This window comes from Schistocerca serialis, chromosome 1, assembly GCF_023864345.2.
Source record: "Schistocerca serialis cubense isolate TAMUIC-IGC-003099 chromosome 1, iqSchSeri2.2, whole genome shotgun sequence".
Classification (NCBI taxonomy): domain Eukaryota; kingdom Metazoa; phylum Arthropoda; class Insecta; order Orthoptera; family Acrididae; genus Schistocerca; species Schistocerca serialis.
The window spans coordinates 1,107,744,745-1,107,757,080 of NC_064638.1; the positions used below are offsets into that span (position 1 = coordinate 1,107,744,745).

Consider the following 12,336-nt stretch of genomic DNA (forward strand, 5'->3'; position numbering starts at 1 on the left):
TTTTTGCGGTTACTGTTTCAATCAGTTACTGACCATCTTCAGACCTCATATCCTGATGGTAGGCAGTGGCAGAGAATGGAGCAGGCACTATGAACTCTACGAGTGTCTACTGCTGACGTTCATGGAGTTCCTAACGCCTGTGCCGTTCTCTGTCATCACCTCTCATCATGGTATAAGGTCTGAAGATGGTCAGTAGCTGACCAAAACCAGTAAAACAAAAATAAAGATTTCTTGTGGTCGAAACTGTTTATGTTCATTTTAAAGTACTAAGAAAAATGCTGTTTGCCACGAGAAATGTTCTCAAAAAGTTACTTGTTGCTACAGTTGTAACCTGACTGTGGCTTTACAAGACAAAAACTGACTGACTACATAAATTAATGTTGTAAAACATCCACACTTTTATGATTTTATTTATTTAAGACCGAAATTATACAAGCACCTGAAAGGAAAGTTTTCTTCTCTCAATGATGTTTCAGGCATATTTGTGTAGAACTGACCTTATTTATAAAGACCACTATGTGATTTACACCAATCTGCTTTGCTAAAAGAAGGTGCTCCCTTGTCTGTGGCATGGCTCCATCAGTTGCAGCAACTACCAGTATTGCTCCATCCATCTGTGCTGTACCTGTGATCATGTTCTGTAATATTGTAAGAAGAAATTTCAGTATGAAAGAGTGTAAAACACTAATTAAACAAAATTTGATGGTTTCTCTGTGAATTGGCCTGAAATGCAAAATATGAAATGTGTACCAGAGATATTTCTCTCAAAGGCAACAAAATATTTTGCAACTTTTTTTAATTGGAATCACTTTTCAACTATAAACAGTCCTATTTAAACTTCCGCAATCAGCAAGTTATCTGTAACAGTGGGTTTGTTTTTCCAGTGTCCTCTGAACTTATTCACTGTTTGGGTAATGTGTTGTTGCTGTTGTTGTTGTTGTTGTGGTCTTCAGTCCTGAGACTGGTTTGATGCAGCTCTCCATGCTACTCTATCCTGTGCAAGCTTCTTCATCTCCCAGTATCTACTGCAACCTACATCCTTCTGAATCTGCTTAGTGTATTCATCTCTTGGTCTCCCTCTACGATTTTTACCCTCCACGCTGCCCTCCAATGATAAATTTGTGATCCCTTGATGCCTCAAAACATGTCCTACCAACCGATCCCTTCTTCTAGTCAAGTTGTGCCACAAACTTCTCTTCTCCCCAATCCTATTCAATACCTCCTCATTAGTTACATGATCTACCCACCTCATCTTCAGCTTTCTTCTGTAGCACCACATTTCGAAAGCTTCTACTCTCTTCTTGTCTAAACTATTTATCGTCCATGTTTCACTTCCATACATGGCTACACTCCATACAAATACTTTCAGAAACGCCTTCCTGACACTTAAATCTATACTCGATGTTAACAAATTTCTCTTCATCAGAAACGATTTCCTTGCCATTGCCAGTCTACATTTTATATCCTCTCTACTTCGACCATCATCAGTTATTTTACTCCCTAAATAGCAAAACTCCTTCACTACTTCAAGTGTCATTTCCTAATTTAATCCCCTCAGCATCACCCGATTTAATTTGACTACATTCCATTATCCTCGTTTTGCTTTTGTTGATGTTCATCTTATATCCTCCTTTCAAGACACTGTCCATTCCGTTCAACCGCTCTTCCAAGTCCTTTGCTGTCTCTGACAGAATTACAATGTCATCGGCGAACCTCAAAGTTTTTACTTCTTCTCCATGAATTTTAATACCTACTCCGAATTTTTCTTTTGTTTCCTTTACTGCTTGCTCAATATACAGATTGAATAACATCGGGGAGAGACTACAACCCTGTCTCACTCCTTTCCCAACCACTGCTTCCCTTTCATGCCCCTCGATTCTTATAACTGCCATCTGGTTTCTGTACAAATTGTAAATAGCCTTTCGCTCCCTGTATTTTACCCCTGTCAACTTCAGAATTTGAAAGAGAGTATTCCAGTTAATGTTGTCAAAAGCTTTCTCTAAGTCTACAAATGCTAGAAACGTAGGTTTACCTTTTCTTAATCTTTCTTCTAAGATAAGTCGTAAGGTTAGTATTGCCTCACGTGTTCCAACATTTCTACGGAATCCAAATTGATCTTCCCCGAGGTCCGCTACTACCAGTTTTTCCATTCGTCTGTAAAGAATTCGCGTTAGTATTTTGCAGCTGTGACTTATTAAACTGATAGTTCGATAATTTTCGCATCTGTCAACACCTGCTTTCTTTGGGATTGGAATTATTATATTCTTCTTGAAATCTGTGGGTATTTCGCCTGTCTCATACATCTTGCTCACCAGATAGTAGAGTTTTGTTATGACTGGCTCTCCCAAGGCCATCAGTAGTTCTAATGGAATGTTGTCTACTCTCGGGGCCTTGTTTCGACTCAGGTCTTTCAGTGCTCTGTCAAACTCTTCACGCAGTATCTTATCTCCCATTTCATCTTCATCTACATCCTCTTCCATTTCCATAACATTGTCTTCAAGTACATCGCCCTTGTATAAACCCTCTATATACTCCTTCCACCTTTCTGCCTTCCCTTCTTTGCTTAGAACTGAGTTGCCATCTGAGCTCTTGATATTCATACTAGTGGTTCTCTTCTCTCCAAAGGTCTCTCTAATGTTCCTGTAGGCAGTATCTATCTTACCCCTAGTGAGACAAGCCTCTACATCCTTACATTTGTTCTCTAGCCATCCCTGCTTAGCCATTTTGCACTTCCTGTAGATCTCATTTTTGAGATGTTTGTATTCCTTTTTGCCCGCTTCATTTACTGCATTTTTAAATTTTCTCCTTTCATCAATTAAATTCAATACTTCTTCTGTTACCCAAGGATTGCTATTAGCCCTCGTCTTTTTACCTACTTGATCCTCTGCTGCCTTCACTACTTCATCCCTCAGAGCCACCCATTCTTCTTCTACTGTATTTCTTTCCCCCATTCCTGTCAATTGTTCCCTTATGCTCTCCCTGAATCTCTCTACAACCTCTCGTTCTTTCAGTTTATCCAGGTCCCATCTCCTTAAATTCCCACCTTTTTGCAGTTTCTTCAGTTTCAATCTGCAGTTCATAACCAATAGATTGTGGTCAGAATCCACATCTGCCCCTGGAAATGTCTTACAATTTAAAATCTGGTTCATAAATCTCTGTCTTGCCATTATACAATCTATCTGATACCTTTTAGTATCTCCAGGATTCTTCCAGGTATACAACCTTCTTTTATGATTCTTGAACCAAGTGTTAGCTATGATTAAGTTATGCTCTGTGCAAAATTCTACAAGGCGGCTTCCTCTTTCATTTCTTCCCCCCAATCCATATTCACCTACTATGTTTCCTTCTCTCCCTTTTCCTACTGACGAATTCCAGTCACCCATGACTATTAAATTTTCGTCTCCCTTCACTACCTGAATAATTTCTTTTATCTCGTCATATATTTCATCAATTTCTTCATCATCTGCAGAGCTAGTTGGCATATAAACTTGTACTACTGTAGTAGGCATGGGCTTTGTGTCTATCTTGGCCACAATAATGCGTTCACTATGCTGTTTGTAGTAGCTAACCCGCACTCCTATTTTTTTTATTCATTATTAAACCTACTCCTGCATGACCCCTATTTGATTTTGTGTTTATAACCCTGTAGCCACCTGACCAGAAGTCTTGTTTCTCCTGCCACCGAACTTCACTAATTCCCACTATATCTAACTTTAACCCACCCATTTCCCTTTTTAAATTTTCTAACCTACCTGCCCGATCAAGGGATCTGACATTCCACGCTCCGATCCGTAGAACGCCAGTTTTCTTTCTCCTGATAACGACGTCCTCTTGAGTAGTCCCCGCCCGGAGATCCGAATGGGGGACTATTTTACCTCCGGAATATTTTACCCAAGAGGACGCCATCATCATTTAATCATACAGTAAAGCTGCATGTCCTTGGGAAAAATTACGGCTGTAGTTTCCCCTTGCTTTCAGCCGTTCGCAGTACCAGCACAGCAAGGCCGTTTTGGTTAATGTTACAAGGTCAGATCAGTCAATCATCCAGACTGTTGCCCCTGCAACTACTGAAAAGGCTGCTGCCCCTCTTCAGGAACCGCATGTTTGTCTGGCCATTAATTAATTAATGGTGAACTTCCAAGCATACAGCTGAGTTATTGTTTCCATATAAACTTCATTCATCATGATATAAAATTCAAAACGGAACTTGAAAAAGAGGGCTAACTACCTTTCCTTGATGTGTTATTGAATCACAATGTATACAGAAGACCTATGCACAGTGATGCCTCAAGGCATCACCACACGACACACAAAAAAAAAAAAAATTGGTGCAAAAGACCCCAGTCTACAGAGCCCCAATACTTTCACTCAAGAAGAGCCTCTGAAGAATTACAAGACCTATGAATAGTATTCTGAAGGAGTGAGTACTTAAATTGTCAAATTGAACATGCATTGCAGTCAAAAATCAAGAACTGCTTGAGAAAGAGGTTGAAACTAAGAGCAAGGAAGATAAGTCAAAAATCACAAAAAATCTCCTGGTTGCTAGCCCAGAATTTAGAAAGATCAGGAGACTCCAGTGCCTTTCACTCACTTCAACTGAGAAGTAAAGTTTTCTTTGTAATGTTAAAGATTACCGAGGTCTCCAACAGCTGTGTGTGTGTGTTCCACTCCATGACAATTTGACTTGTCTTACATGGGGCACGCTATCAGAGCGGTCGAGAGATGCAAGGAACATCAGTGACAAACTTGACTAAGCAAATCAGCTATTTCCAAGCAATACCTTGAATATAATCATAAACTGAAATATGACAACACCAGTATTAAGGTGCAAATGCCAAGTTTTTGAGACAGAGAATTAAGGAGCCTATAGAGGTCAGTACATCAGAATACCCAATAAACAGGAGCAGAGGTTTCCATTTAAACAAGACTTGGGGTTCAGCACTCAGTTTATTACGATCTTGCTAGCCATCACATTCACCAAAGCTGGAAAACATTGAGATGATTTGTGCTTCACAGATTGTCAGTGCAGGTTCTGGAAAACAAAGGAGCATGAAAGGGAGTAGTAGACATTGGGAATCAAACTCAGCTATAAATAGTGGTGCAATGGCAACAGAACTTCATGATCTTGTTGGAGTTCAGGCAGCAAGTACATGTAACAACAAAGTCACAGCACCAGAAGTAGACAGCTGGGTTGGTCATCGAAATTGTGCATAAAATGGTAACAGTGTATACCTGGAAGCACACTATTTATCAATAACACTGACAAAACCTGAGATGACAAATTAATTCCTAGTATGTCCCCATAAAGTATAATGAAGTAATACTTGCCCCCTAAGAAAGTCTGAGCTGCATCACTGTGGGCCATTAACAACATAGACCAGGCACATGCCCAACATGGTTTCCCACCTGTGTCCAAAGCACACAGTACACAAGCAACATAAAACATTACGCACAACACACAGAAATTAGACTTAACATAAGTTGCAGTACTGATCTTAAGAAGTGACCATGGCAGAGAGAGGAAGTTTTAACTGGGAAGAGAAAATGATAAACCAATATACCATCTTATATGCAGTCAAACCAATAAATCACAATGGAAAATTATATCTAAAAACAATGATGAGACTTACCAAACAAAAGTGCTGGCAGGTCGATAGACACACAAACACAAACGTACACACAAAATTCTAGCTTTCGCAACCAACGGTTGCTTCATCAGGAAAGAGGGAAGGAGAGGGAAAGACGAAAGGATGTGGGTTTTAAGGGAGAGGGTAAGGAGTCATTCCAATCCTGGGAGCGGAAAGACTTACCTTAGGGGGATAAAAGGACGGGTATACACTAGCGCGAGTGCGCACGCGCACACGCACACACACATCCATCCGCACATACACAGACAAAATGTCTGCTTGTGTCTGTGTATGCGCGGATGGATGTGTGTGTGTGTGTGTGTGTGTGTGTGTGTGTGTGTGTGTGTGTGTGTGTGTGTGTGCGCGCGCGAGTGTATACCCGTCCTTTTTTCCCCCTAAGGTAAGTCTTTCCGCTCCCGGGATTGGAATGACTCCTTACCCTCTCCCTTAAAACCCACATCCTTTCGTCTTTCCCTCTCCTTCCCTCTTTCCTGACAAACCAACCGTTTGTTGCGAAAGCTAGAATTTTGTGTGTACGTTTGTGTGTGTATCAACCTGCCAGCGCTTTTGTTTGGTAAGTCTCATCATCATTGTTTTTAGATATATTTTTCCCACGTGGAATGTTTCCCTCTATTATATACAATGGAAAATTAATGAGAGAAGATCAGTTTTGGTTGATTTTAGTGCCACAGTGTCCTCACAAAAAGATTCAGCATTGTTTCAATGACTGGCATAGAGCTCCCCAGCACTTTTTTTTGGGGGGGGGGGGGGGGGGGGGGGGGCGCGTTTTAGAAATATCTTCCATGTGCAGCAACAAGTATGCTGCGTATTTTCATACTACAAATGTCTACATTCGAATTCCACCAAACACAGCAACACGTTAATTTTTGAAGCACTGACATCAAATTGCGATGTGCCTTTGTAAGCCAATCATGGGTCATGTCACATGATCTCGCAAGCCAATGACAACACATGTTCAGACCATAGGACACGTGATGTAGTCATCCAATAGCAATATCATTGTTAAGTAGCACTAACACACAAATAGGAAATGTTAATGGTTTAAATTAATATGTACAGTGTAGCTGCAAGGAAAGCTTGACTTTCACGTATACGGTAATACTGGTCACTAAGATTAATAAGCTAAAGTAAAGTAAGCTTTCACATTTAAATTGGTCTTTCTTACATGGGTAACATTTTAAGATACATCACACAAATGTGCCAATAAAATTTTAAATAATGATACAAATTTCTAGCCTTCTGGGCTTGAAATTCTTGTAAGTGGCTGGTCCTCAAAGTGTTCAAGTTTTAAATGAGAGTCAAAACACACTGTGATTTAAGAGTGTCATCGCATGTCCTCACATGTACTGTAATTCATTTTACTTAAAAAGAAATTTCCTTTGAAAGTAACACTTTTCAATCCACAATATTTTCCCGCGACCAGTTAGAAAAGGTTCATTTAAGCAGTTGCTAGAGTGTGCCAGAAAACAAGCGTCAGTCACTGTACGTGTGCAGCTACGATGAAGTGGGAAGCCCATACGTTGGTATGTACAAAGCTTTAAGAGAAGCATTAAGAGATCTTGGATTACATCATGAAAGAAACGGGACATCATAGGATACTTCACGAGCATCTGAACTTCGTAAACCATATTAAAAATGCATAATTTTGCTTAAAGTGCACATTAGTATGTCCAGATTCACAAAGAAGTAGGCCCCAACCTCATATTAACCCCTTGAGCACTCCAGACGTGAAATCCCACCGTGCTTCAGCTTTCCACAGGGGCTACGGACGTCGTCAGCCTCTACAGTGGCATTTTGCATGGGCACTGCAGATGGCATTCACCATCACAGCCTGGCCGGTGCCCGAGTCCTAATGACAGTTTTTACAGTCAGCCGGTTCTGCTACCTGTGTCCCTGTGGATATCCACAGGCGACCAGCAGTATTCCTGTCCGATTCCATAGTCGTTGTTCAACATTCACGCTAGCTGGGTCATGTTATCTTCTGCATTCTGCTTCTGTGGTGTCAAACGGGAAACAGGAAAATCACTAAACATTAACATGGGTCTCTCAGTGTGTGCCACCCTCCCATTACAAACCAGATTGCTCTGTGCATGAGCGAATCTGGCAGCTCATGCTTGTCAGAAAAATTTTTTGGGTAGCATCTGGCTTCTTGTTGCTGCTGCTGATAAAGCTAAAAGCCACGCTCAAGAAGCCAGAAGCGGGAGAGGGTGCTGCTCATTTGCAAGTCAACTATGCATGTGCATGAGCCCACTGGTAATTGCTCATATGAACCTAATGTAAACAGTTATGATGTCACGCTCATCAGAAGCAGTTTGTTGTTATAAAGTACTACGTAGTCTTCACCTTACAGCCTTTGACACAATTTGCTGTTGGCAGACGCTTGTGTGTGCAGTGTGCTCTGTTGTTATAAATGGTGCGTTTCATTCACAACTAAAGTTTTATTTGTTTTCCTCGTTTATGTTTCCTTGCTGCAGTAATGTTCTTTGTTAGAGCATCAGTTCTTACCAGTCAAAATCACAAAAAATTTACCTGAAAACTATAACATTGAAAAATTTCCGGGTGTTTCGTGGTTGTCCCAGGGCGTCTACACCCTCATCCACTACTGGTCAAATGCTGCCAATTTTATGAACATTTCGATCGTTTAACTTACTACAGAAAAGGGCAGGAAAAGTTGTCCATGGAACTTGCACTGAATGGTTTTCTGTTAAATCATTAGTCTCTGTCACAAGGGCATAAAATATTACCACTTTTAGAGGCGTGTGCATGTGCGCGTGCTGGTTGAAGACATTTTAGAAAAAGATCTCTTGTATTTAGCTTGCAGGCAAAAGATATGAGAGATCATTATTTTGACATTTTTTAAATTAACTGAATTCTCTTCTTGAAGAATCACCTCACGCAGTACATTACCATGTTTCCTCATGCAAGGTGGATAGCGAAAACCATTTATGTATTCAAAAACTTAAATGTTCCTCGATGAAGCTGAACTGCAACCACAAGAACAGACTGTAATTTGTTATGTTTGCATTTTCCTTATGTTGAAGCATGATCCTGTGTAACTTCAGAAGCCAAAACTCTGTATCTTGATTTCAGAATCCTTTCAAAACTCCATATGTCTATATCAGGTTGCCAACAGTGATAGCCCACATGTGACTTTACGAAAACCAAAGTATCATTTATGGTTCCTGCCCCCTTTTTCTGCTGCCCTGACCTTCTAAATATGGTGCATCAGCATTCTTTGGAATTCGTTCCGCAGTCCTCCTGTTCACTTTTGTGAACTGTTTCCTTGGACTTGTTCGTTCAGCAAAGACCTAGCTCTATTAAGCACATTATTTTTCTTTGAGCAGTTGTGTAGCGTGAGGTCACACTGTTATGGGAATGTTAAGAAATGCAGGAAGACTTGCAGATGTTCAGTGTTTGGTAAACAGATTGACTGCTCACCTTCAAGATAAACAAATACCAGGTAGATTAAAATGTGAATGTGCCTTTTCATTTGTCTACACAATGTGTGATCAGTTATAAATATCTACTAATATCTGTTCACAGTAATTAGAAGTGAAAGCAATACATAAATCTGTGGTGTCACCGCCAGACACCACACTTGTTACGTGGTATCCTTTAAATCGGCCGCGGCCCATTAGTATACATCGGACCTGCGTGCCGCCACTATCAGTGATTACAGACCGAGCGCCACCACACAGCAGGTCTAGTCTAGAGACACTCCCTAGCCCTCGCCCAGTTGTACAGCAGACTTTGCTAGCGATGGTTCAATGTCTACATACGCTCTCATTTGCAGAGACAACAGTTTAGCATAGCCTTCAGCTACGTCATTTGCTACGACCTAGTAAGGCGCCATATTCAGTTACTATAATTACTATCTTCAAGAATGTATTCTGAACAGATAATATTGTGAATCATGTACCATCAAGAGCAACATTCATCATTAATGGATTATAGTTAAGTATCAAACTAAGTACGTCCGCTTTCTGAATTCTCATTCCTTGTCATGTTCCTGACCTCACGTCAGTATAGTTCTTCCCTCCTCACGCCAGCCTGCATGAGCCAAAACGCGTGCATTTCGGCCTCCACTCTTAACACTGTGTTGGCTCTTCTGCTAACACAAAAAAATCAACCTTGGGGAAACTTGTTACTAGACAAATTTCTCAGAACAATACTGCAAAGCATGTATTTTACCCATAAGGGAAGTTGGTTACAAAACCTTTATTGGTCAAATTGCTTAGTAATAGTATGAGATTGGGACTCATTATTCGGTATCACCCACTCCCCCCCCCCCCCCCCCCCACACACACACACACACACACCGCCTCGGGCAAAACTTTGTCCACCAGCACCAGCACTTTGATAACTTTTTATTAAGCCCCAAAGGTGAAGAACATCCTTCCCACCTCTCCCAATCTGATCATATCAGAGGCATGTCATATATCAACCCTGCTGCAACCCAACCTCTGCAGAGCTTTTTTTTGTGTGTGTGATACCCAAACAGCTGCTAAGCTGATTAAATGGCCATTACCAAACCGTGGTCAAGAGTGTCTTAACAACCCAATGGCAGAACAAGTGACTCAGCACATGTTCATCATATGATATCTGTATTTCCCCAGTCCAGTATTTGCTTCTCTGAATACATAGGTGGGAATTGTCTTAAAGCATATTGTTTGATCCTGCATTCTCCTTGATCTCAAGGTGCACTAGCTCGTCCCCATGCCTCTCACTTCATTCCATTTATCTACACTCACAGTGTTCTCTCTGCAATCTCACTCTTCCTCTGTTCAACCCCACTCTCTCACAATTCACGTAACTTCATTTCACTGGGTAACACAAAGTACTTCCCATGTCTGCACCAGAATGGAATCACCAGTGACATATTTCTTTAGCATTCTCTTGCTGCCTCTCCCTCTTGGAAGTTAGCCTTCCTCCCCGAGGGAGGGAGGGGGAGAGGGAGAGAGAGAGAGAGAGAGAGAGAGAGAGAGAGAGAGAGAGAGAGAGAGAGAGAGAGAGACCATGTCTGCACCAGAATGGAATCACCAGTGACATATTTCTTTAGCATTCTCTTGCTGCCTCTCCCTCTTGGAAGTTAGCCTTCCTCCCCGAGGGAGGGAGGGAGAGAGAGAGAGAGAGAGAGAGAGAGAGAGAGAGAGAGAGAGTGTTCAAAAAAGAGCTGGTTACATTACATAAAGTGAATATGTCAAGGAAAAAAATTATTCTAGTGCACTACATAACACATATTAAACACTGTACAGGGACCTACAACTACAGATGTAGATGTACAGAGCAAAATGGGTACTGGAAGGAACACTCATCAAATTGACAAAAAGTCTGTATTTTATACCTCTCTGGCATGATAATTTCTATAAAAGTTAACTGCCAAATTGCACACTATTATTTTGGTGACCTGTGATATCAATAACATGGCTTCTGTGATCATTTTTAGACTTGCCACAACTAATGGAGAGGGAAGCTACTGCATTTGCAGTTAAGCACCTCATTCAATGTCACAACATTCTTTTGAGACTCACATTATCAGGCCACACTTTTGCAAACTGACACTACTGTAATTGGGTACCAGCAACAGCTACGCAACTCAAGCACAGTATCAGTACATAAACCATATTGGTCTCATAACTGCTTGGTTCGATTTTAGCATAATTTGGATACAATGTGAAACATTTCCTCACTTCATTTATATCTGTTGTATCCAATGTGGGCTCATTTGATTGACATCTCCAATTAATATGAATACATGACCGGTTGACATTTCATTATTATAAAACTTTTCCGCTGTTATTTACTGTATGCCTTTGTGTATCAAATCCACAGTTTCAGTATGATGGCAACCCACCACCTATTTATGTATCTCTCATGGAAGAACTTTCCATACAGGCAATGATTAAATTTATATTATGTTGAGAAGAAAATGATCCCAAAGATCAAAACTAGTGGTCAACAAAGAATATTGTACAATAGCAGCTTTTGACTGAAGATGTATTTTTTATGTGCAAAACCCCATGTATGTACAAGATAACATACATCTGAGTACAAGCTTTCAAGGATTTACCCAATTTTATTGTCAAAAGATTGGACTCACGAATACCTCACTCTGTACACAAGCAAGTCCAGCTTACTGCAGATGGAATGCCATCACCTAGAGTCGTGTGATTGACAAGCACAATAATGGAAAATCAGAATGAAGGTAGCACAACATGCCACACCATCCCTGACCAGATTTCATAGCCTCATGTTTCACTACTGTGGACTTTCTGAAGTATCTGAACTTTACGTGCTGTGTCTGTTCAACGCAGCACTCAGGCATGGTGTGTATTGACCAGCAAATGTTCACAATTACAGAACAGCTTAAGATCTTTGGCCCTGCCCGATACACAGCCTCATAATCCCACTGCCCATGCCAACAAGACTATTGCTTGTCAAAATTACATATTTATGTCATACTACCAAGACCCTCCATCAGTGCTATGGGTTGCTTACTTTCTGAGTGGCGATGTATTTTAATAAGGTAATGGTGCTTAAGACTGGCCTTTGTAACCATCATATCCATAGCTTTAAGATGTACATTAAGCTTTGAACTACATACCATAAGCCTAGATATTGTGTCTTTATTTACTAAGATGTCATTTAACATGTTCTGGTGACTATTTTTTGTGCAGCAGAAATTGCT

General features: G+C 40.7%; 1 protein-coding gene across 1 annotated transcript in view; it reads right to left on the reverse strand.

The window, feature by feature from the left end:
* The window catches only part of LOC126416624 (elongation factor Tu, mitochondrial), a 59,876-nt gene that overhangs the window by 21,109 nt on the left and 26,431 nt on the right, over positions 1–12,336 (reverse strand). Inside the window, exon 5 of the mRNA XM_050084386.1 lies at positions 498–638. Coding sequence (XP_049940343.1) covers positions 498–638 — 141 coding nt within the window. The remainder of the gene's footprint in view (positions 1–497; positions 639–12,336) is intronic.